Below are 25,824 nucleotides of genomic sequence, written 5' to 3'. Positions count from 1 at the left end.
TATAAAGTCTATTTTATCAGGTCCCTAATACTTTCAGAGCTGCCACTCAACTCTGCTTCATTGTCTCTCCAGAATTTGGAGCTTTTAATTTGTTCCTTGAGTAAGGTTTTCCTCAAAGAATGTGTTAAAAAATCATCGGTTATTTTTTATAGTCTTCAAACAGGGCACCTTTCAATGCCAAAACAAATAGCGAGCAAATAATGAGGGAGAACGTGAGCCTCGGTCTGCAGCAGTACGTTCATCCCTGTGCAAGGATCCCTGGGGAGCTACGAGCAGGGCTGCTGGTGTGGGGAGTGGCCGAGTGACAGCTCCCAGATTTGGCTGAGAAGACAAAGAGTAATGCTTCGCTCTAGGGTTACAGCTGCCACCTGCTATGCTGGTATCCTTGTGACAACTGGAGCTGCAATGCTCACCTGTCATCGTCGTGACATCTGCCGAGGAATAAGCACGGTCTTTGTGGCAAGGTGCTTCTAGTTTTTGTTATCTAGAGCTACCAAAACTATTACCTGGAAAAGTCAAGATAAGTGAGGAACAGTCTGTTGTTAGATACAGATGGCTTGCATGGGAAGACCTTTGAAACAATGTTGAAATCCTGCTGTTTATCTGAAAATGTCCTTACACAGAATGAGAATGAGATAATTAGATCCTACTGTAGCTGTTTGCTGTGGTGCATTTTGAAACAAACAAGGCTATCAATTTGATTATGAAAAGCAATGAAGCAGAAGGCAATAAGGTCAGCACATGCTGATGGGGGACGGATGAGCACTTTCCTTTCACAGCTTCAGTAAAGCTCTGTAGCGTCAACATCTCTTTCCAAGCTTTTCTGAAGAGAATTAGTTTTAGAAGGGATGATATTCCTGTTAAATTTAAGAGGTGACTCAAGAGACAAGAGTCAATCTCCTCCTGCTTAGTATACCAAGGCCTAAAAGATAAATACCAGCTTGGCCATGATCAGAGCAGGAAGTTGGGAATATTGCTGTCAATCACCTCCTTAAGAGATGGCTTACAGACTCTCTTGACTGCGTTGCCTCTTCATTACAGTTGCTGCTGTTAGGGGTAGAACAGGTGAGGATGGGATGGGGCAGTAGCAGGGTTGTATGCCTTTAAGACCATTCCTGCAGCCTTTGAGTGTAGTTAGGGGCAGTGTAGCTTTTAAGGTATTTAAGGTGCCTGAAGAAGAGATCAACACCCCAGCTGTGGGACTCTTTGCATCTTTAGGCATCTACATACATTCTAAAAATCTGGTCCTAGGCTTTCTGCTCCTCAGTTCCCATCTCTCCTCCTGGGGCACCAAGACGATACATTTATTAAGGGCTGGACATGATCAGACCCTGTGGCAGGGGGTCTGCAGAGGGATTTGAAAAGGCTTTTAAATAGGAAATGTATTTTTTAGCAGCATCTTCAAATGCTCTCCTAAGGCCGCCTTCCCTTCTGCACTATGCTGCCCATACCGACCCTCTGCTGAGGGTTATGTTTCACAACATGAGCCAAAATGTTGACATTGTGGCATTTGACTATTCCCTGAGTAGCATCACTGGGAATGTTGTTGACACAAGATATGCAGCCCACAGGCAACTCTGAATAAGGTAATTGGCATCACTGGTTTGAAATGCAGCCGCTCCAGGGGGGGAGTTAGTGGGGCAGAATGTTACCCTGGGGTCTCGCACTCCTTGGAAACAGCACAGCTGGGCTGCTGCAACTCCTATAACTGCAGCGTTTCTTTGTGTATTGTTTTTGATGGTATAGTTTGGACACAGCGTGCCTGGAACAGCTCAAACGACATTCCACAAAACCTTTGATACTGAATGGTATGAAGTAAAGCTAGCACAATGGAAATGTCCTTCCAGGTGGCTGCCCAGACCATGCACATATTCATACCTTGCATACCCTGTGCCACAACACCTCTTCGCCACATCTGGCATTTCGACCTTTTGGCCTCATATGACATGGCCACAGTGCTTTGTTCGTTATTGTTGCTGGAGTTGGGAGCTGAACCTTTGCCTGTAAAGTTTCTAAGACTATTCCTTTAATCCTGCGCTGAATCATCAAACCCCTTTACTTCATAAGGCTACAGTTTATTTGCAAAATCACCCCAAAGCAAGTGGAATTTAGCCTTTAGCCTCTGCTTCCCTGGGCTGAGAAAACACCTAAGTGCGCTCATGGTGAGAACAGCTGAGTTTTGCTTCTGGTCAGCCTTTCTCTGTCAGTGCTCTTCAAGTGAGTACTTCTCCATCCATTCAAAGCCTTGCTTATTCCTATAAATGGTTTCAGTTCTCCTCTAAAACCAGTGTCTTTCAGACACTCACACTTTTTCACCACACCAGTGGAAAACAACAGGCTGAACTATGCTTTCTTCTTAATGAAAAACAATTGCCTCCTCTGTCCCCCAAATAAATACCATTTAGCTTGCTTTTGTTAAAGGTGCAGCGCTAAAGGAATTTGGCTCTCAGTTTACACTGGTTTTGGTTCATTCCAGCCCTGGAGGTGGGTGCACTGGTAACAGGAGCAGAGGAGGGCTCTGCAGTTGGAGACTCCTCTCTATCATGCAAATGGAGCATATTCCTCACGGACAGTGTCAGTGAAGGGTGGGAGGAAGCAGCTCAAGACCCCCCTAGTCTCCTTCATAGATTACTGAGTGCATGCATTGAGATTAGTGTAAACTGAGATTGAGGGCTGAACTGAGATTAGTGTAAATCCTCACATTCCTGCCTACGTGGAATGTGATCCTAGCTGCTTCGTCCCTGGGGATTTCAAGGGAAGAAGAGAATGTGTGACTATTTCAGAGAAAGAAATGAGCAGCAGCTGAGAAGTATGTCAGAACTGGGCCAAGACTGCATTAATCTGTTGCAGAGATGGAAAAGGCTTTATCTTTCTACAAGTGTTTAAAGAGCACAGCAGGATAGGGGACGTGTAGTTTCACAGAATTGCTGCATCAGGAGCTATTACCACAGTTTCAATGACTGCTTTAAAGGCAAAGTCCACTCCAGTAGCCTGTTGTTTCACACGAATCATATATCCAAGGGTAGAACACCAATATATATTTAATTCTTTTACTGTACCATGATACATTTAAGTATTTTAGGTTTGCATACATCTGCACCTGAATTTCTTCAAAGGGTGGATATATCTTTGGTGTTGGTAAAGAGCAAATAGGGTTTCTGTTGTGAATTTTGCTAAATTTTCAGTAAACTGAATCTGGAATTTGAACTTGAATCTTAACTCGGCTTTTAAACTAGTCCAATTCAAAGTAAATTTGAAGAATATGCAAGAAATAAAGGCCTGTTATTTAAGTGCAAAGATACAGTATTGCAGCGTACCAAGAAGTAATTATATCAGTAAAGGCACCTGTCTCCACGGTAGAGCAATAGTGGAAACTGTCCGACAACTCCGTGCCATGTTAACACATCCAAGATTAGCTATGTTTATTTGCATTGCACGGTTTGCAGGGTAGGCTACTATTTCATGCAAGCAAACACGATCTGGATTTTAATATCATTAAGTCATCCTAATAAAATTCTGTGTTTTCATCCTGATCCCACAGTACTTTTAAGTCCAAATCTTTGAACAGCATAGTGAGAGGAGTGCCATTGTCCCAGTCTGAGATAGTGTCTTGGGACACAACATTATTCAGTTTTATGCAGCTTAGCTCCTTTGCTGCTGTTAACATTTCTGTTTCTTGAGTCTTTGGGAACTGGAATTTATTTGCAGAATGTGTGATTGAATCTGGCAGCATCCACCGCTCTGTGTTGTTCTCTCCAGGGAAGTTGTTACCAGTACTGACTGAGAAAAGGAGGGCCGCTGATAGAGATGACAGCGATTCGTTCTTTGGAACATAGTCTGTGTCAACTTTCATTGAAGACCATAACAGTGGCAGTTCTGCTGTCTGTCGTCTATAGCATCCTCCTTGTTCCAGCAAAGACAGTGACAGCTGGGGTACGTGCACTTTATTTTCCATCCCGTCAGTCTGCAACAGCACTTGCTGTGTTTGCCCAGGGCTCCCCTGTAAGAGAACTGACTCTCTTGTGTCACTGCTGTTCCACAATGCCAAGTTTGGCCTCCGTTCTTTGTAATTCCAATGGCTGCAGCTCTTGCCCATCATCTGGGTTATGAGCTTTCCACCAACAGAACTATCTGGAGAAACTTCCTTTAGCATTTGGTTTGGCTGCAAATTCTTCTTGTCAACATGGTCTGTGCCTTTGACACACACCCCATAGGTCAGGGGCAGAATTTTGCTGGATGCCGCAGTAGGAGCGCTTTGCTCAACTATCTGAGGAGCGTAACCAGTAGCTGTGCTTGCCAAGCAGGGTGGCTGAGAGGGCAGCCGGAATGTCGGTGCGTCCGTCTGTTGCTGATAGGCAGTTTCTGGTGGGTGGAAAGACCATGGTGGCTCCAGTGCTCTGTCCAAATGTTGGCTGACCTGTGGTAACTGCACTTCAGGGATGAGAAGTGAAGGTTTGGTTAAATTAATGGGCTTTATAATATGTTCCACTGTCAGTGTAAGAGGCTGGAACGATGAAATCCCTCTGAAGTCCTGTTGAAGTAGATAGATAAATATGAATTAATAGCAAGAAGCTGTGACTTTGAAGGTTTGCTTTTGATTCTTTAAAATTTTCTTTGGAGAAATATCAGTAAAAGCCAGTAATGACCACCAGGGATCTGCTCTGCTGACAGAAGAACTCTGTTTTTTTTCCTGGGGAATGACCCTTCAAAGGAATACAGATGTCTCTCATTATGCATCAGGGCAACTGTGCAATCCTAAAATATGTAAATCAAAGTGCCAGTGGGTCACTTAAAAATTGGAAACCAAAATCTTAAAAAGCTTTTGAAAATTTTAGAAGAAAGGGAACGTCTGAGGGTCTGTGATTTTGAGAACTGTTCTAACATATTAGTATAGAGCCCTGCTCTCCTCTTGGGACAATGTACGGCGTTTATGTCCTTTAATGGAATAACCAAGATTCTTCAAATCTGCAGGCATCCTTGCTGTCTTACTTTACAACCCCCTGTAACAAATTTTCTCTACCTGTGGCAGGATGACCAGATTTAAACTGCCGGTAGCCTGCAATGGTTGCCTAGACAATGCTCTCATCTGCTCGTTCATCCTCCTCAATTAGCAGTGCTATTTAGGTGCATGCACGTAGTCATGAGCGTTTTAAAGATTTGCTGCAATGGCTTAGGAACACTTACCAAAGACATAGGCTGTGCGCTGTGTTGCTTGACATATTTATACATCACATAGATAATTGCAGCAAACACCAGTCCAGCACAGAACGCGAGTGCCACGGAACAATAGAGAAGCCATGTGTTGTCTGGTCAGTGGGGAAGAGAACAAGTGGAAAATGTAGCTTCAGAGAGTTGGATTAGAAAAACTGCATGGGATTAGCTAAATGATGTTACAGGGCTAGTCTCATAGGACTAGATTTTTAAATTATGAAAGTCAGTGTTGCTTCAGTATCTTTAGCAAGACTATGTTGTTTTATACTAGCTGAAAATCAGTCTCTCTTGTGTATCTGATATCCCAGCTGGACTTCTAAATGAGCAGAGTTAACAGCCTCACCTGCTAGTGTTCTAACCCAAAACACTTGAGCTTTGCTGTTTCTCTGGAGGAGTTGTATGTATACTGTTCCATTATATTCAGTGTCTGGGTCCAAGTCGAAAACTTCAAATTCTTTGTTGTGCTCATTCTTTGTCCACTATTTAAAATAAAGGCAAATTCTGGATTTTAGAAAGATTAAATGCATACAATTTCTTCAAATCAGATCACAACATTCAGCATAAAATGTTATTTACTAATAAGGTGTTATAGGACTATAATAATTCTGTATATATGGAATTCTAAATATATAATTTGCTTTCTGCTGTTACTGTATTTAATTTTTGCATTTCGGTTCCTTAAGACTTGAACTAATTAAGTAATTCTCTTTTTTTAGTCAGCAGTGGTTTTACTTTTTGCTACTTATACAGTATCCTGGGAAACTCCAGTTTCTTTTCCAGAATTTTAGAGGAATGCTTAAAGTTCCTCTTGTCTCCTGAGCGTCAAAGACTCTGAGACTTTCCCTTGTACATCAGAAATCTCATCCATCATGTATAAGCTCTGAGGTCCTTCTCCATCTTACGCGAAATGTGATTCACAAAGGTCAGTGGGCTAGTGGCCTGAGGTTGTGCTTTACCTTTTGGTGTGTCCTTTGGTTGAATATTGTTAAGTGATAATCAACAGCGCCAAATTTGCTATAAATGTCCTCTACGGTTAGCTGGCGGTCATCCTCACCTCTCAGTGGAGTATAGGGGGGCCGTATAAGAAACTTTATGGACCGTACATAAGGAATATACTCCACTTCTGGTGCTCCAATAATAGCTAGAAAAGACAGAAGGGGAAGTGTCAGCTGTTGAGATTAAAGCCGATACATTATCAGATCATCTTGTACACGTCTTATACGCACACCCCAGACTCACTGTAAATTATTACTTCTGTTTATATACAGAAAAGTATTTGAGCTGTATTTCACTGAGCATAGGAAAAATCAGGCAACTGGCGATACTGTCTTCCCTCAGGATTCTGCTGCCTTTAGGCAGTGTTTGTCCCTAGAAATTCTCACTGCTTCCATGCTGCTTCGCTGTCCTGCACAGGGACGTCCTCCTTCATGCGTGTGTTTTGAGCGTGAAATCCCACCACGGGGCACTCACTTAACTGCCGCCTAAATCCCTATTCCCACCCTACATCAGATTTTGTCTTTAGAGTAGTTCAGCTCTTTTGTATCTACACTTATCTCCAGTGGAAGGTTACCCAACATTTAAACAGAAGTTTAACCCAATCTATAATAGCATATTTAAAAGCAGCATTCAGTATTCCTCCAAGGCCATGTAGCTTGAAAACATCAAACTGAAAAGAATGGCTCTGGGGGATAGGATCGCCTCACCGTGGGTGCTAATGCTTGTGCTGCAATGAAAAGTGAATGTTTAATGATCAAAACAACTTATTGTTCTTTCATAGCTTATTCCATGCACAGATCTTAAGGCTTTTCATAATTATTGACTGCTAAGGCCACCTTGAATTACGGGCAAATATGCAGTAGAAAAATTTTAGTCACAGAGCCAATAAGAGAATTGCCAAAGGCTATGTTGTATGTCTGCAGTAGAGCTCACTTAGGGGTTGGGGACATTAAATATCCCTTGGTCTGGTTGCTTATCCTGATTTTTAGGAGTTCACATTCCATAGCTTCTATGACTGTGTTACTGGCTGTCCTTAGGTGGCCCATCATGTCTCTTACTAGTTTCCTTCTGCCTCTCATCAGCCTTAATAGCAGTTCTTCCTTCAAGGACATCTGGCTTTTCCTTTTCTCCTCTAATCCCACCTTGGTGTCAGACCTCAGGAAAGGCCCTGTCCATTTGCTCGTTAGCCTCCTTGCCCAATAACAAGCCTTCTTCAGGCCTTCACTTCCTTCCTATCAAGCACAGAGTCTTGCAGTAGTGAGATTAGAGGAAAAGCTGTCCTAAACATCAGTGAGACTTGGAATGAATCCCTAGCAACCAGGATTTCATAGATTTCAGCAGGGGTACGTACTCTCTTTTCTGGGTTCAAATCTTTCCGAGCACATCCAGTTGGAGGAGCAGTAGTTCTGGCCAGTGGCCCTCACCCTGGCGTAGTAATGCTCCGTGAAGTTTTCTGTTTCATGAGTGAGATTGCAGAAAGGCTGCGTGATGCTCTGGCACTCACGCTTGTTAAGCCAGGATTTTTCTCCATACCTTAGGACAAAAAAAGCTTTTAGTGTGGTAGAACAAGATGCAATACAACCCTTCTCCAGAATGATCCAAACAGGCTGTTTTGCCAACTCTTAGTAGTTTTTAAATTCATTATTGCAGTTAGCAAGTGGCAGGGAATGTAATGGCAGAGAATCTTCTCCTGGACTGGAGCCCTTCCCCCATTCCCGTTGATGGCTTCTGCGTGGCTATCGCCTCGAGGAAATGCAGCTTATTTTAAGGCACACAGAGGAGTGTCCTGCGAGTCAGTGACTCCGGAGTTCTTTGCCCAGCTCTGACACTGAATGATTGCATGCAAGTTCACTGCAGAGTTTGCGGACTTACCCAAATGCGACAGAGCTATTGTGTAGCATTGGGTTGATTTCTCTTAGCTCTAGTGACTGAACCAGAGGAAGACAATTGCTATTACCTGTATTTACAGGTGAGGAAACTACAGAATAGCAAGAAGTTAGTTGCTGAAGGCAAAGAGTAGCTCAGTAATGGAGTAAAGCTGGCAACCCAAGATGTAAAAGTATTTGCTTAACGGAGCACCATCTACCAGCTTAAATATCCCTGTCCTTTACTAAGTTCTTGTCTAAGCAGAACCATTTCTGTAACAGTAAAACAAGCAGCAGAAACAGCAGAAACTACTTTTCTTTCTTGGCCCTTCTCTCTCTGAGAACAGTGGCCCTAAAACTCCAAAAAGAAGCAAACTTCACATACTGTTTATATTGGACATCAAATACGGTGCCAGGGGGAATATCTGCTTCAGTTTCCCATGTTAGGATGTTCTCAAAGTTTGTAGAAGAAAACGTTGCACGTTTCAGACATGACCTCACTGTAGTCACAATGCCTAGGAGAGCAAAGAAACTAGTATTAAAATGCATAGACTGGCATCTCAGCCCTCAGACAGATATGGGTCCAGTGCTGCTCAGCCTTTTAGTGAACAGAAATATCAGGCATGCCCATTCCAGTTTGCTAGAGATGGGCTGCAAAGCGGAAGCTTGAACAGAACAGGAATTCAAACGGTGCGCACATCCGTGTATACACCTTGCATATTGTTGACTCATCCTGAAGAAATGTAAATCAGGAATTTTTACAGAAAGACTTCAAAAACTCAGAGACAGAAAGGGAATCTTTGAGCTCCTTATCAGGTTTCTTTTAAAGCAGTTAAATGGCTGGAAAACTACAAACAGCTACCGATTTTCAAGGCTAGATTCGTGTCTATGAATGTCTCTGCTTTCTGCCCATGCTCAGGGAAGTAATATGCTGAGATCCGTTTCACATCATTGAAGATGTGACTGCGATTAACCTCTCGTGCTGCATGTTTTATTGGATGGAGACTGCCTGTACAGCGTGACAGACAAAGACCTGATGCCTGGACTCTGATCTGGGTGTGCCAGGGTTACGGCAAACAATTCAGCCAGCTCCCTACTTTCTGTGCCCTGTGTGTCTTCCCCACGGATGATGGGTTCTGGCTTTAGAAAGCAGGAATGGCAAACATGCCCCTGGTCTGAGCTGCCGCTGCAGAGCAGAATACCACCGTGATCCACCTGCAGCAAACTGGCTATAAGCAGGCATTACAGAAGAGTGTCCTGGAGACTTGGATCGCTCCTGTCATGAGAATACACAGTGCAAAATTTTCTCAAGGCTGATTTACAAGACCTTCTAACTTGGAGAGTAACCTTCAGAATTGATAAGCTCTGTAAATTTGAATTATAGACGCATCCTCAAAGATAGATAATTACATGTTACTTGACTCCTGGTTTGTTGATAAACATATATAAACACAATAAGTGTTGATAAACACCTTGAACTTGCGTGGGCTTCGGCCTGCACTTGCTGAAAATGAACAGTCCCGTTATGGTGCTTGTAAATGGACACTGAAAATCAATGACACACCCCCCCCACCCTGAAAAAATGGTGTGGTAAGCAAGTAAAAGTTTTACAGATGGGAAAACTGAGGACCAGAATTGGGGGCACTTGGACAAGATCACATTAAGCCGTTGTGGTAGAGCAGGGACTAAACCACACCAGTTCCTGGATCCTCGCCCCAAACTTTCCCTCCACCTGCCTCCGTGGTGGAGAACTGAGTATCGGCAGTTTAAACTAACGTACTGTATAGGAGGAGAATTAGGCATAAAGACATAGATCCAGTTCTCAGTCTTCCTGTGTGTGGCATTTTGGCAGGGAAGCAACGCAGAAACAGATTGCACTCTAGTCCAGATTTTGTCCTGACCTCATCTGCAGTTCAGTGCTTGCCCCTGCTCATGAAAGGCTCAGCAGAGTCTTCCTGAGGAGGCAGAAATGCAGCAGTCAGTACAAAGTGGCTGGGTTTCCCTGTCTGGGCACCATGAAGACTGAGTCACCAATACTCTGATCATATCAGAAGTAGGAAATCTTTGTCTTCCCGAGTTTATCCATACCAAAATACAGTTATGCAAAGCAGTGTAACACAAGCACAGTCAAGTGTGGGCAGGGAAAACCCAGGATATTTCACATGTGAAAGTCCCTCTGTTTTAGAAGTTTCTGAAAGTACCTTCCCTACAGTATAAGATCACAGACACAAGAGCAGATGAATGATAAGGTTGCTTGCTGAAAAGCTGGCATTTGAAAAATGTAGCAAGTTTATCCTTGATTCACCCAGGAATGACTTTCCCACATCTAGAGTAGGATTAAATGGCTTTTAGGGAGACATTATTTGTACCTCTTCTAAAATTGGGGCTGTTCTTGTATCCATTTGCGTCTCTGCTTAAGACACAGGGGGACTAATCCAAGCCCCCTGAAGTCAATGAATGTCCTTTACTCCTGTAGCATTTGCACTGTAACACATCAGTGGCAAACGCTTTGAAGTGGAGGAATCTTTTCTTCTCCCTACAAATCCTTACAGCGCTGAGCACACCAACAGTACTTCGAAAATATTAAAGGTAGAGAGCAACACAGAAGAGAGCTTTTGAACAACCTCAGACAACAGCTCATTCTTTAGGTCTTTTTTCAGAAAACATGACTGAACTACCACCCATACTACAGGACCAAACAGAAACAACCACTATCAGTGATAGGAAAGAAGTTAGGACTTACCGACCACTGAAAATACAGCCAAGGCGATCAGAAATTGCTTCATGAATAACTATGCAGGCTGGGCTGGGAGAGCAGGCGGTTGATCCTGTGTGCAGGTGAATCACCTTTTACAGAGCTAAATTCTTGTTTGTGAGGCCAGGTTGGATTTGTTGCCCAGTGACAGGCAGCAGAGCTACTATCCCGCCTGCATTTGGATCTGAGATCAGCAGCTAAAGATGTGTGCGCATGCGTAAGAGAGAATGTACGAGCGCCAACAGGAGCACCTCTCCCCTTCTGAGTATGCACACCTAACTGTACAAAGGTGCACAAGACAGAGGCTTAGAAAATCCCAGCTTTTGAAAGAGAGCCAAATACCATTTTGCTGATAAAGAGCTTCCTGCCTGAAAGCCCTCACTGAGGTTTCTCAGTTTTGGGTCTTGCTTTTCTGGTCAGGTAACTTTGACTGGTTAAAACTCTAGAAATTAAAACTTAGTGCTGTGCACCTAGTTGGTTTATAACTGCTACCAGCAAGACACCTATTTCCTTAAGAATACCTTTGAATACTTTCTTAAAATGAAAGTCAGCCAGATCACTAGTTTTTAAGCTCTTGTATTGTCCGTACTGGCCAAATGACTGGCGTGTAGTGCTGCTGCACACTGAGCAGAGCACGAGCTCCTCAAGTCTGCGCTACCAGGTGGCTGCAGAGGTTCTCTCATTTGACGTAGAAAGGAGGTAGCCTTTCCGCAGGAGGAGCATGTGCTCTCCCATGGCTTTTCTCAGAGGCCGCTGTGGACCTACAGTTTATTTTTTGGCTGCTCACAATATAAGGCTCTGTTCTGAGTGTCATGAATGCCATATGGTAAGAACTGGAGTTACGTTTTCAGGCTTTTCGCAGAAGAGGGAGAGACGTTTCCTTCTTTGGTCAAAAGTGAAAACTAATTGCCTATCTCCAGGAGATGTGGATTTAGAACCACCGGATGTGTATAACATCTGAAGAACTGGTACAGCTGCGTGCTGCTTATTTTACCCAAGATGTCCTAAGCGGAGAAAGCTTCACACATGCAACCTCCATTTGAGGCTTAGGAAACTCCCTTAGCCACTGCTTTTGAATTTTTATAGTATAGCTATTCCCTTGACACAGACTGGATAACTTCCCTGGCTTATTTCTCTGGCTTACTTTATCCCATGGTCGTAACTGGGGGAAGTCCTGTCCTCAGTCTTCAGTTCTGCCTAGGACTAACTGGACCATTGCATAAAGCTGAGGCTCCACCAAAGCAAAACCAACTGGACTGTCCTTCTGAGCACTGAGAACCATTCAAATTGTGATTGTTTCAGCCCTAGAAAAGCTTTAACAGAAATATCTGCCCTAAACCACATAGGACAACTGTGCATTAGACAAATTCCTTATGAGCAATGCTCTTATATTTTCTAAAACTTATTTAAAGTGCCTAAAGGCTAGAATTGTTTCTTATTATATACCTTCATTAACAAATGAATCCCATAAGCAACATCATACCTGCAGCCATTTTAATCAAAATACAAACCATGTGTGCTTCTGAAGCTGAAAGCACACTACTTTCACTATTCTGTCCTTGTGGCCAAATATGTGATAGAAATTACTACCCCTTCTGCTTAGCTCTTAATCTCACGGATTTTCTGTTCCTGAAGTTGTTTCTATTCCCTGCCCTGCTTTGATATTAACAGGGCTGTATGCCTCAAACTATACCACCGATGCATCGCTGTCATTTTGTCTTTCTCATCTCACTTGGACAAATGCAGAAGCCTCACAGGTTTATTAAACAAGACATACCTATCCACCAGTACGGCCTATCTGAAGATCTCCCAGTCTGGTTCCAAGCTTAAAATTAAACACTTGGCTTTCAAATTCCGAACTGTAGAGCCTGAGCCTATGTCAGAAGTTAGTTCCTAAGGACAAAAACAGACTGAGAGGTTCGTCACACAGATTTTCCATGGAACTCTGCTTATAACTTGGCGCAGCTGGGGAAAGAGGAGAAAAATCTTGGGTGCCAGAGATTTGTGAAGACAGTAGATTAAAGCCAAAAAGAGCAAGGTGGTTATCTCCTCTGGGCTGCTGCAGGGCTCAGGCTGCAGAGCCCTGCTCGGTGAGGACTGCATTGACTCTGATCCAGCGAGGTAGGAGATGTGATTCCAGCCTTGCACTTATCCGGTAGATGAGCAATGTCCAGGTTTTTTTGTTGACTGGGTTATACCTCTTCCAATGAGAGAAGAGAGCTGCTTTTCTCATTACACAGCTACAGCTGTTAAGGGAGGTGTAAGATACGGACTCTGAGGGAGCACTCTGCTCTGGCTGTCCTGACCCTTTTGCAGTGGAAAGCAGGTCTCAAGCCCTGGTGAAAGAAAACATGGGGGAGCGGGATGCTGCCTCCACCAGTACAGCTCACCTGGCCTGCAGCCTTTCCCCCAGCGTTCGTCCTGAGAACAGCTGGACAAGGCAAAGAAGTGATCCCAGGCCCTGTTTGCAGAGCTGTGACACGTCAAAATAATTTTGTAGAGGTTACACAACTTCGGAGCTTCCTGTAACTCAAAGCCTAAGGGTTTTTCCTTGATTGCTCAAGTGAATGGGTGGTGATTGTATTTGGATGATCTGTATCTCTCTAAATGAACAGGAGGGATTACATTGCAGGATGTACCTACGGACACTTGCGGAGGACAGGTAAAAAAGGAAAATTCTAGTTGATGAATCTTTTCTCCCACCTCCCCTTTTTACTTTAATTCAGGACCTTAATTAGTACATCTTGCTTTCCTCTTTCAAAGCAGTTCCCAACCCCTCATTTCACCCCCTACCTCTTTGTCCTGGCTTCAGCTGGGATAGAGTTAATTTTTCTTCCTAGCAGCAGGCACAGTGCTGTGTTTCGGATTTAGTAGGAGAAGAATGCTGATAACACGCTGATGTTTTAGTTGTTGCTCAGTACTGCTTATGCTAGTCAAGGACTTTTCAGCTTCCCCTGCTCTGCCAGGTGCACAAGAAACTGGGAGGGGGCACAGCCAGAAGAGTTGATCCAAACTGCCCCAAGGGCTATTCCATACCATACGGCGTCATGCTCAGTATAGAAACTGGGGGGGTTGGCCGGGGGCAGCGATCGCTGCTCGGGAGCTGTCTGGGTGTCGGTTGGCGGGTGGTGAGCAATTGCATTGTGCATCGCTTGCTTTGTATATTATTATTACTATCATTATTATATTGTTATTATTATTATTTTACTTTATTTCAATTATTAAACTGTTCTTATCTCACGCCAGCAGTGTTTCTCACTCTTACTCCTCCGATTCTCTCCCCCATCCCATCGGGGCAGGGGCAGTGAGCGAGCGGCTGCGTGGTGCTGAGCTGCTGGCTGGGGCTAAACCACGACACTCTTCCTGATGTTGTTCTCCTGATTCTCTGAGGATGTCAGCTTCGGTAGCTTCCATCAACACCCTTCCCTCATCTAAGATAACTCTTTCTGAACGCAGAGAATGGCTATTGTCTGTCTCCCTCTTTCTTTTAATGCTTTGCTTTTCTGTGTGTCCTTTTATTGGAATAGAATGGGAGAGTATGTTTCTGTGAGATGTGAAGAGTACAAATTAAAAATACACTGAAAAGGTCAGTATTGACCAGTGAAGAGAGGCTTTGCCTCTCCTGTGCCTTTTGCTGGTGGACTTCTGATTTGATTCTTTGCTCAGAGAGATGGTCACAGTCCTGGTCTTCCAGTGACCCAGAGGGAGACCTGGCTGGGAAGTCTCATAGGATTCCACTCAAACCAAAGCATTAGAAATGGGAAGCCCATGACTGAGTCCCGTTTTGAAATTTAACGTTTTTCAGGATGAGCTGCAGTTACCCTTTGTAGTTCTGGGAAACATAAAAACACACACACATGGAGTTATATATAAAAATATTATTGCCTCTGCGTAAAGCAGCTCTCAGACATTCTGCACAGCAGGGGGAATTTCAGCGTCCATAAGTGTATTTGTATAAAACGAAAATAAATAAACGAACATGCTGGATATTTACCACTTTGACTTCAGTTCACTCTGTTGAAACCCAGAAGGTGATCTCTGTAGGTTGAGGTAGAGATCTTTTCATCCCACAAAAAGCAAAGGTTTTTAAATGTCTCTGTAAAGTACTTCCAGTCAAGCAGGGGTGCAGTTTTGCAGTTACAGAGAAGCGAATGTAATGTTAGCAGTTCATCCTGGCTCAAAATCAACGCGCAGGCACAACACTGTTTTCAGCACCCAGCTGATGGTTTCACACAGGTCCGGGTTGTGTTTTTGCTGTCTCAGACGTGTTTTCGCCTTTCATAACTCACATGTTAGAGTTACCTTGCTCTGAAGACTCAAGTGAACACAAGGCACTGCGTGTTTGCTGTGTGATACCTCATGTAGGTATCACTGCATGCCTCACCCCGGGCTGGGTTCGATCAAATAGGGTGCCTCCTACCAGAGCCTGAGCACCTTATCACAGCTGTACTTGTACAGAGGCATGGTGAATGTACGTTAGTTACTTAGCAGTAAAAATACACCTTTTGTGTCCCTAAAGCCGTATGCCTTGATAGGCCAGACATCAGTAGAAAAAACTCTTTAGGTGAATAAATACAAAAAGCACCACTATCAACTGATAGTCCTTATTCTTGTTTAGGTATCCTTGCCTGGATAGCTGAAGCTCTCTAGCATTTTCCAAGCATGCCACAGAACTCTAGCTCCTTCCCATGTAATGTGTGTGCTCATAGCCTTTGAATTTAAACTTTTGATCATATTTTTCCTCCATATTTGAAGTTTCAAATGTGTCACTTAGCACCGTGGATGCGGGAGGTGTCCCTTCTGTAAAATTATCGCTGTCACAGTCACTTGCAATACCTTCATCTTCTGCCACCTGTACTGTCTGAAAGGAAATGAGCAGCTTGGTGCTGGGATCCTCACTGAGCTGTGATATCTCGCCGATCTGGGCATGCAGATCTACTGTTGGTTTCTGGTAATACTTGGTGAAATGATGAGCCTTCCTATGCAGGTAGTGGTCATTGGCTGGAAGTTTGGCACAAATCCCCTCCGTCAGTGTTTGAAGAGGGGTCATTTCCAGGCATTCATCCCTGTCTGTATCATGGTCTCCATGTTCTCTGGAACCTGGGAATCTCACATCAGTGAGGGATATTCTTCCCAAAGAGGAACTGTGAGAAAGGGATGCCGTCTCATTTCCTTGGGATCCTGAGGTGTCCACCTCATTCTTGCTCATTGGAAGGAACGAGAAACCCAAGGAACTTAGGTCAAGCACAGATTCACTGTCCACAGAGAGACCTCCAGATCCAGAGTCCAAGCTAGTTTCCCCCTGACCTGTTCTGGATGGTTGGCAGCTGAGATGTCTCTTTGGAAACTGAGGCATTTCAGTGTATGGGATGAAAGTACTGCTGTCTTCTTCCTCCTTCTCCTCCTCCTCCTCCTCCTCCTCCTCCTCCTCCTCCAGTGATGATGATGATAGGAAAGAAGCCATCCATGGTAGGTTGTTTCTGGCTGAAGTTTTGTTTGCCTGCCTTTGTAACATTGGCTTCTCTGTGCAGATAAGATAGTCCCTGAAGAATTCCTTTTCACTGGCCTCAAAGTGAAAAGCTGGTCCAGCAGCTTTTAAATGAGATAAATCCTACCAGGGAAAAGAAACAAGACACACAGATCAGTGAGTTAGTGATGCTTTTTAAAGAAAAGTTTGGCTATAGGACATGCCAGAATCACAGCTTACGTATAATGGCACTTATGAATGCAAAACTGAGAAGTGCAGAGCCCATGCAACTCTCCCACTCCTCCCCAGTTACCCTCTGAAAATCAGCAAGACTTTGAGTCAGGAGGGGACCCCAGCATTTGGGCCGTACCAAAGCATGAGGCATCTTCTTTTGCTTAGCATCTTGTTTCAGCAAGCAGGTGATGAAGGCACTTGTCAGTAGGATGGGGAGGACAAACACAGGGATCGTGGCAGAAAATGAGAACTTCCACTCCACTGCTGAAAAAGAAAAAGACAAAAATAATCTCCTGCTGCTGGTATATTTTTTGTACTAATAATGGGCTCTTATACTCAGCTTTTCTTTCAGAAATCTCAGAAAATGTTAGGTTCAAGATCCTTATTTTACAAATGCAGAGAAAGGATAACAGACTTGCCTAAGATCAGACTCTTAAGTCAGAGTCTGTTGATACCAGCCAGTGCCTTACTTGGAGAGGGTAAAAAATAAGGCTTTATTCACATATTTTTCAGGATAAATTTGAATATTCCAAAATCTCATTGTGAGCATAACTTGAGTACAATATTTCAGAATTTTCAGAAAATATTTCAGGGCTGGATTTTTTAAATGAAAACGTGTCTACAGAAAGCAGGAACCTTTCACTAGAAAATCCAACTAGTCCATTTAACAGGAAGCCCATTTTTTTGGTTGAAAAGCTAATTTTGGTGGAAATCTTTGACTTGCCCTAATCCCATTGGATATCTCACCACATCCTTTTCTCAGCAGGGCCATACCTTTGTGGTTTAATAGCACACACACTGGTTGGGAGAATTTGCTGTGCTTGAAGTCAATGCTTTGGAAGGAAGATCTGGCACTTAAACAGTAGTTGCCTCTAAGTGCAGTGGTGTCGATAGTCACTGTATTCTTCCTAAAGATACCTTCATATTGCTTCTGTTTAGAAACAAAAAGAACAGAGGGTTGGAAAGATGATTCTTTCATTATTTGAGTGGTGTTTCTCTACCTTTTTAACCCACGATTGTCTTCATCGTGTTGTGTGGCTCCAGTGGTTGGAAGGTGCATGGAGAGGCAGTTCATGACTTGCTTGCTGTTTGTAGCAAGCGTCTCTCCTAGGGCTTAGGGATTCTAGGGTGGGATTTCCAGCTGGTGCTGTGCTCTGTTCTGCCATGGCATGCTGTTAGCAGTACCTGAATGAGTTGTTTTAAACCTCAGATATTGCCCTATTATACTGACTGTAGGTGTAGCCGCCCCATCACATCTTCCTGATAAAAATAGGGAACCACCAATAAAATAAGGATGCACACACACCCCTCTACTTTTTTTCTCTGGCTTTGGTTTAACTCTGGTTTGACCATTTCATTTTCTTCAGGCCCTGGATCCAGTCCCTCCCTGCCCAGAAATTTGAAGCTCTTTCAGTTCAAGCTGGGCATTGTTCCTCTGTTTCATCTAAGAAGTGCCACCTTTACTGACCTTGTCTTCAGATCCAGCTTCCCAAAGGTTCAAGTCATACATCCAAGAGAAGCTCTCCACACAGGTGGCCAAAGGGAATGAGGCATTCACATGGATTAAGTTCTTCTTGACATTCATGTGTAGCACTGGGGGAGCCAGTTCCACTGTAATTGAGTGATCAGACATAAGAATAGTGCTTGCTTGTGTCTTAGCTTCACAGAAGTGATGCCTTTCTGTGACTGGTCTACACTTCTGTTATATTGTGATAGACATGAAGGATGGAGGAAGGCAAAGGAACACCTCTTTTTTTATCTAACATACCCCCACTGGTATGTGGAAAGCTTCAAGCCAGTTTGTTCACCTAGAGCATTGATGAACAAATTCTGACACTTGCTACAAAATTTGTTTTCAAGTGATCATGGCTTGTTTGTGCTCACTCAAATCTCTGTCATTCATAAAGCTGTTTGTTACTGTTTCTCTTTCTGCAGTGTGTGGTCTACTGGTTTGCTCATGCCAACACTGTTGTGGGGATGTGCTTTCGTCCCGGCTGTAGCCTAACAGACACTCACCATCCAAGTGGTATTCCTTGAATTGTGATTCTACCCATGGCGACTGGAATCGTCCAGAAACAGCTTTTACTCGAGCCCGGACTTTAACAAAGAAGTTTGGAAGCACACAAGTCAGATTGCAAGAGGTACTGCGAATATTTTTGCAATGAGGAACCTTTATCCATTTATCGATGCGTTCCTGGCTAAAAGAAGAAGAAACAAGAATACCATACTATTAAACTTGCTCGTTTGTTATAATTTATAGAGCAAGAGAAGGAAGTGTTTTGGAGGATGGGTACTGAATCTTGCTCAGAGTTTGGAGCACTTTCCAGACGGATAAGGGTTGGTTTTGGTGAAAGGTGAAAGGTGAAAGGATGCAGCCAGGTCACTGATCATAATGACATTGATTAATATACATGCACAGATGTTTGCCCTGTGCTGTACTTTCAATCAGACATCCTTTGTAAGCGCTTACCTTTCATACCTCACAGTGTATGTCACATTTGGTGGAGAGCCTTCTCCTGGAGTCCATGTCAAAATCATGTCAAAATCCTTTGACAATAGTGTAACATTTTGAGGAGGGGCAAGTTGAACATGACCTGATTGAAAGGGAGAATTATGTGAATGATTAAAAGGATGAGGATAGGAAATATCACCTGTTTTTGACCAAGGTATTTTCAAAATTTGGGGCAGAGCAGCTCAGTTGAGACTGGCGGTTGGCTATGGAAGCAGGTATGTCCGTGAGGTAGTCCTGTTTTCCTCATCTCTTATAAAACATCTCAACAGCTTTTAGAATTAGGACCTAAATTTGTGTGAAACATCCTATTCTATAATTTTGAGCGGCTTCCCCCATGGTCTCACTGGATTTCCCTGTGACCTGGTGTACAACCCCATAAACTCCGACCTGACTCCCTTGCGCTCCCACCTCCTAGCCCCTGGACGAGGCAGACACAGCTGGCTCACACCGCTCATTCAATCCCAATTTTTCAAAGGCAGATCCTACCATGAATGCAGCGAGATGCGGCACACAGGCTTGCCACATGTACTTTCCTGGTACTTAACTGTTTCTGGTAGGTAAATATGTATGTTGCTAGCCTTTAAGAAGACATGGTCTACAGACGGATTTTAAATTGCCATTTCTTTACAGTGGAATATTTAACTTTATATGAATCGTTCCCATTTAAATAGCTTAAAATTTATCTGTATATGTCATTCCTCCCTCAAGCAAAGCCACATAGCATAGTGAAATGAAAAGTAACAAAGACAGCTGTACCGTACCTCTAGTCTGCCCCAGGAAGCACAGTGCCATGAGGACTCTGACTCTCCAGGTAGACATGCCGAAGCAGAAATTTTCCACTTGTAATATATTTCTTGTCTTGCTACCTTTTCATCGTGTTGTTTTCTTGTATTAAGTTGTATGAATTACGGAGCAGCACGCAGTTAATGAACTGCACACGCGCACACAGCCTCACTTCCTGGAATGGCCTGAATACAGCACTGCACGTTGAACTGGGAAAGGAGCATGTGTGAGAGTGGTTTTGATGAGTAAGTGTTGTAAAGATTGCAGCACTACGCCCTCCAGTGTAACGTAACTGATCTCTGTCGCAGGCTACGTGCAAAAGGAACACAGTAAAACAGTGTGAGCCTTATCTTGTGAGGCACCTCATTAAAAAGTGACCTTTGGAATTTACCTATGTGGCTGTGAAATATTAATAGAAATCAAATAAGGTTTTATTGCATGAGATATCTGATAATAACCTAGCAATAATAAAAACCAGTAATCAGTCAGTAGTATGTTATATTATGATAGTCTTGTGTCTACAAGAGATGAAGGATTTTCTCTTAATTTTTGTTACCAGGTGAAGAATGTTTTTCAGATGTTAGGAAATTACTCCACTTTACAGATGGGGGAAGTAAAGTGCAGAAATGGGACAGCGATCTGCCCCATACACGGTGTGGGCGAAGGAAAGGACATAGAATCATGGAATTACAGAATCGTTTAGGTTGGAAAAGACCTTTAAGATCATCCAATCCTGTGGCTTTGCTGAATGCCAGTGCTGCAATATCCTTCTACCAACCTGATAAGTTGCCACTTATCAATTATTTGTCATCAGCCCAAAAACATCAGTCAAGATCAGGAGCAGTTGCCAGGACTGTGCCGACACCCGGACGGCTCTGCACTGCCTAATCGATGAGCACATTGGCTGTTGGCCTTGGCATTTGCAGCTATGAAACTCTCGAGGTATTTGTGTTTTCAGCACGTGGTACCTTTAAACTCCAGAGCTCTCCTGGGGCAAAGTTCAGTTCCTAAGCTGCTGCTGTATGTTAGAGCCTCACACGTCTTCCTAAAGCAAAGTCAGGGAGACGGCAGTTTTGTTCTCTGTGTATCAGAAACATAGCAGGAAACATCCTGGTTCAGCCATGAGCTACGCTACCAAGTACAGCGCCCAGGCGTATGTGCTTGGAATAGCTGTGCCATTGCATCCTCTGCTCAGGGAGAGAAGGGGAAAAACCAGCGCAATCAGTCGTGCTGTTTGCTTGGCACGCCTGCTCTCCTGCTCTTCCCATCACAACCCCCTCCAGGCCTGTGCCATGAGGAAAGGAAATGGGTCAATGAAGTAACCACACAGAAGATAACACCGGCATAGAGAAAAGGGTTTTTTCTGGGTCTTCCCCAGATGGAAAACTCACCAAGCCCAGCAGACAGCCCGTTGCTATACCTGTGAATGTCAGCTTCTGGGTACGAAGTGGGAGAAGAGCCGATGGAGCCGGGTTTGTATTGGCAAAAGCTTGTGTGTTTACCATGAATGTATCAAATGTCTCATTTCCCTGAACATAGTACGATTCAAGCCGTAGGAGGAGACACAGTTACAAGTTTCTTCAGTCACAGCGTTCTCGAAAAATCTCCATTTCTTCTTACCACGGGCTTCTGTTACCAGTACTTTACTTGTTCCTTGGCTGTTTTGCTGCCTATGTTTAATTTCTATGAAGTTTCTCATGCAAAAAGAATTACAAAGCTAAGGGTCTGGAGGGCCCTAGGTCTATTCCCCTTTAGCATCCAGACTGCAGAGCTAGTACCAACACACGGCTCTTACGCTTCCTGTAGCAGCCTGAACAAAATAGGAAGCAATTCTAGGGCCAGTTTCATTAAGGTCTTGCTAAGAGCCCTCAGGCAGCTTCTCTTAAAGATGATGCGTGATTTTTATTAAGTGTTTGCAAGAGGTGAGTCTTATCATCATCATTGTGATGATGTGAAAGATCAGCCCTGAAATCTGGGCTCCACCGGTCTCTGTGGCAAAACTCCCCCTGATTTTAGCATGACTGAGAACCTGTCCCAGGAAAAACAAGCGTGCTGTTGGCAGCGAACGGGGGGTACGGGGGTGCCTGTGCCACGAGGTGTCGCTGCCTATCAGACAAAATCGTTTGTTCCTCCAAGCGACAGGCTCTCATCTAGACCTATTGAAAAACTTGGCAGGGTTCACTAAAACTCCTTCCGCCCTCTGCATTGCCTAGCAATCTCCTGCACAGTGGCCTACATGAGTATTTGCAGCAGCATCCTCTCATTGCGGGCACTGCGTTTGCATTGTACGCGGCAAAGTTTTGCTCTCCTGTCTGACTAGCTGTTGGCCTTGGCCTTGGGTGCCCAGGCAGGCGACGGATCAGGTGCCGGCAGGAGCAAGGCTCGTTACCCGTGTGTGAAGGGCAGGAAGCACGGTTGCACCCGTCGGCGTGCTGCGAGCCTGCTGCGGGGTCTCTTGGCCTGTGATGACTTTATGGTTGCAGGCCGGGCTGCCTGCTGCAGCAGAGGACTGGGCGTGATAACGCCGCTCTCTGTTGTTGGGCAAATCACGCCACCGTGCCTACATTCTCCCACTGTTTTACTCATTCGGAGCATAAATGCTTTGGGATGGGGTTGTCATTCCTTAGTACAATGCCTCATCTGTAGGTGGGCCTTTGCATGCTGCTGTAATAGCGATGATACTTGGGGGACTCCCTCGATAGGCTGCCTCTTGCCTCTCTGCGTGCAACGGATGATTCAGAGCACAAGGGCAAACCCTGCAACCTTTCCTGAGTCAGACTGACTGATACCTTCCTTTCTTGAGGAAGGGCACAGCAGGAAATAGTCTTGATCTCGTGAGGAAGGCACAGTTTGGGCTGTGGTTTGATTTTATGAAACCTTTGGAGGCAATAGGCAGTATAAATTAGTCATCCCAGCTCCTTCCTTTTGCTCTTACCCCGTCCATGTAGTTGTTCTGGCGGAGCTGTGTGTGCTGCGTGCTGTGAGCTTGGGAGGACCACTGATCCTGTTGAGAAAAAACCCACACGTTAAAAAATTTAACAGGGCATTTCTGGTGTGAGTGGCACGATGGGAAACCAAACCACTGATGCATAAGCGCAGCACGCTTAACATTTCTGATGTGCTCTTACATTTCCATCACCACCACCATACTGCATGAAGGACTGGCTGAGTGTTCTCAGTATTTCTTAAAATGTGAAATAGGCTTCTGAAATAGCCTCCGTGTGGAGTCTTCCGCAGTTGATTTTTGTTTCTTTCTGAAATGTTAAGAGCTTTGTTCCCCTTAATGAAACAAGATGATTTTGGAGAAGGTGTCTATTGAAACACCGGAAAGTTCCAACTCAGAATTTTTTGCAAAGTAAATTTTCAGTTTCTGCAGGACAAAAATAGTTTTTCTCTAGCAGTGTTCATAGGCCTGTGCTAGGTGAGGTTGCTCAGCCAAAGAGAATGTTGCAGGTGGGGAGAGGAGATGGCCGTTGTCACAAACATGCCGGGCACTGAAAATCTCAGGCAATGAGAGTGACATCTCCCAGTGTTTCTCACTGGATGATTTGAGAAATTTCTTAAAAGGAACGTGATCCAGATAAAAATTATTTTAAAAGGAGTTTTTGCCTAAGATCTCGGTAAATGAGTGACTTAAGACCTTCAGTCATTCAGACTCAGCTCTTTAAATGGTCTTTTCCTTCCCTGCTATTTAATTAACTTCCCTGCTTCGCTGAGGGCGTGATGCTGCAGACAGTTCTGGCAGCGCCTGCTCTCTGCACTGCTCCTGCGCGGAGCCTGCCGCCCCTGCGCTCGCGGCCGGACACGGGCTCAGGGCTTACGAGGCAGCCCACACCCCACCTAGCATTTCTCCTCGTTTCTCCAGAACGTAGCCCTGTATTCCTCTCAACACGGATGCGTACACAGGTATTGGTGCAGATAGGGACTAAAGCACAGAAAAAATTAGACTTCCCCGTAGCTGTTCAGAGGCACAAGCCCAAGGTTTAGCAGTCGGAAAGTAACGTCTTCGACTTAGACAGCTACCTGCAGAGCTTCCTAGCTCCTGCAGCCTTTACCAGTGCGAGATTGCTTTTCTTGGCCTAATGTCTTTATTTCTGGAGGTGGTGGAGCTGATGTAACTGTGGTGGCAAAAGTGTGCAGTATGGGCCTGTCTTCAGAGCTGGGCAAAGTAAAACCCGAGGGCAGGAGAGGAATTTTTTCCTTCAATGTTTTTCACCACCTGTTTGGAAAATTGAATCAGCATGGCAGTGTCTGAAGAGAAAATACTCATTAGCCCCAAATTAAACAGAAAACATAATCTGAAATTGAAAGTGAGACTTCACCCAGTTCCAAAGTTTTCCCTGGAAACCACTTGTAATTTTTGTGGAGAACCTACTGTTCTTCAAGGAAACCTACTTAGGTAGGGGAGGGGCAGAAAATTTTCGAACAACTCGAAAGTCACCAGTTTTGGAGACTTCCTCCCCTGGCCTGCGTTTCTCGCACTGAGAGGACAAGTTTGGGCCTGAGGTGCAGGGATCGCTCTCCCTCAGACAACATTGGCCTCCTGGGCCGCTCTTCTGCCCAACTCTCCCTTCCTTCTCCCTGGCTTCTGTAGGTCTGTAGGACGAGTTGTGCGGCAAAGGCCCTCGTACCATGCAGGAACGCGGAGTGTGGAAACAGCCACCGCCCCTGTGAGCGGCTGCAGCTGCGGCTGTGGTAGCAGGGTGCAAGGCGCATACTCTGAGAGGAGGAGGTATTCCACAGTGACAGCCTGAGACCGTAAACACCGCGCAGCAGTAGCAGCGAGCCTGATCCTGGCTTTAGCCAACTCACTTGGTGAACTTGAACCTTCTTGCCTATCCCTGGAAAATCTTTTTGTTGAAGGCTTAGCTCTGACCCGGAACTGGGGGCGCTTGATCTTCCGCAGCTCAGGAAGGGAAGTGTTTTCCCCTTTGTGCTTAGAAACTAGCCTGACATACAGGCTGCTGAGTGGTTGGATTTGATGGAAATTATTTTGGAAGGTTTAGGAAAGCAAGTATGGGGACATTATGGGATGAGAAAAGAACAAAATGCTATTGGGAATTAAGAGGTTACAAAATCTGCAGAGCTGGGCGATGCCAGATGGTAAAATAAAATGCAGCAGTGTCCCCTTGACCTAGACAGGCATCTGGGCAACCTGTCACCAGGAGGAAGAGAAGAGAAGAGAATGGGCCTGATTTGTTTTTTAAACTGAGTCTGAAAAGACTTAAAATGAAAAGCAAAAGCAAAACTAAGAATATTCCCCATACAAGTGATATGAATCATTTAGTTTCCTTTATTTTTTCTCCTGGGGCAGTGTTTTTAAAGGAACTCAGGGCTTTGCCTGTACACAGCAACTGTAGCTGATACAGTTCCTGATACAAGGGGTCATGATTTAAAGGAGAATACAGTCATCCTGTAAAGCTACCTGGACCCTCTAGGCCAACCTTTGTGTTAAGGATTGTACCTGTGTCACAGTTTCATTAGACCATCGTACCCTGACAGGTATTAAGGGTGGTTAGACAAGGCCTTAGGAGCTGCCTAAGGAGAGCGCAGCGTTTCACGGCTGTTTCAGGCCTGCACAAGCAGCGTGTAGTCACAGGTCAGAGGACTCTCCTCCCTCGTAAGCCTCATTACCGTTAATATTGCAGTCGGGCAGACTGGATGCCACTGGGACGCTGATGGAGGAGGGCTGCCCGGCTGCCCTGGCAGAGTACAGGAGCTCAGGCTGGATGGGTCAGTGCTGGGCGGGGGAAAACGGGGGGCTTCGCAGGCATCCCCGTCCCTTCTAGATTTAGGTCCTCTGGTTCAGGGAGAGCTGGTAAAATGCATGCCTGTACCCAGAGAGGACCCTTCCCCTCACGGCGTCCCCTGGATCAGTGATCTCGTCCATCCTTCCTGCACCACCCCTTGCTGCTTTATCATTTAGCAAGTCCAAATTCTGCAGGGATTTTTTTTTTTCCTCAGCAAAGAGAAGCCCCTACTGAACAAGGCCCAAGCCCTG

At 44.6% G+C, this 25,824-nt stretch overlaps 2 protein-coding genes across 2 annotated transcripts; both read right to left on the bottom strand.

The window, feature by feature from the left end:
* Nucleotides 1-3,505: 3,505 nt before the first annotated feature.
* IL22RA1 (interleukin 22 receptor subunit alpha 1) lies at nt 3,506-10,858 on the bottom strand. The gene is made up of 7 exons (XM_009481072.2): nt 10,816-10,858; nt 8,458-8,587; nt 7,559-7,740; nt 6,168-6,352; nt 5,555-5,690; nt 5,185-5,306; nt 3,506-4,531 (listed from the first exon to the last, which is right to left on the bottom strand). The coding sequence occupies exons 1-7, from the start codon at nt 10,856-10,858 to the stop codon at nt 3,506-3,508; spliced, it is 1,824 nt and encodes a 607-aa protein (XP_009479347.2).
* Nucleotides 10,859-15,502: 4,644 nt separating this feature from the next.
* IFNLR1 (interferon lambda receptor 1) lies at nt 15,503-19,859 on the bottom strand. Its single transcript, XM_009488028.1, has 7 exons — nt 19,802-19,859; nt 18,999-19,122; nt 18,545-18,726; nt 17,997-18,139; nt 17,303-17,459; nt 16,665-16,789; nt 15,503-16,438 (listed from the first exon to the last, which is right to left on the bottom strand). The coding sequence occupies exons 1-7, from the start codon at nt 19,857-19,859 to the stop codon at nt 15,503-15,505; spliced, it is 1,725 nt and encodes a 574-aa protein (XP_009486303.1).
* Nucleotides 19,860-25,824: the final 5,965 nt, after the last annotated feature.

This window comes from Pelecanus crispus, chromosome 16, assembly GCF_030463565.1.
Source record: "Pelecanus crispus isolate bPelCri1 chromosome 16, bPelCri1.pri, whole genome shotgun sequence".
Taxonomy (NCBI): Eukaryota; Metazoa; Chordata; class Aves; order Pelecaniformes; family Pelecanidae; genus Pelecanus; species Pelecanus crispus.
Note: the sequence above shows the minus strand (reverse complement) of the source record. Positions and strands in the feature narration are given on the sequence as shown.

Bases quoted from the DNA above. Each gene is read 5' to 3' on its own strand.
- IL22RA1 (XM_009481072.2), bottom strand. From the start codon at position 10,858: ATGAAGCAATTTCTGATCGCCTTGGCTGTATTTTCAGTGGTCG. The intron at 6,353-7,558 runs GTACGTACCCCT...TGTCTTTTCTAG, and splicing joins ATTTGAACCCAGAAAAGAGA to CTATTATTGGAGCACCAGAA. The intron at 5,691-6,167 runs GTAAAGCACAAC...TATTTTAAATAG, and splicing joins ACCAAAGGACACACCAAAAG to TGGACAAAGAATGAGCACAA.
- IFNLR1 (XM_009488028.1), bottom strand. From the start codon at position 19,859: ATGTCTACCTGGAGAGTCAGAGTCCTCATGGCACTGTGCTTCCTGGGG. The intron at 18,727-18,998 runs GTAAGCGCTTAC...TTCTTCTTTTAG, and splicing joins TACACTGTGAGGTATGAAAG to CCAGGAACGCATCGATAAAT. The intron at 18,140-18,544 runs GTGAGTGTCTGT...ACTCAATTACAG, and splicing joins CAAGGAATACCACTTGGATG to TGGAACTGGCTCCCCCAGTG.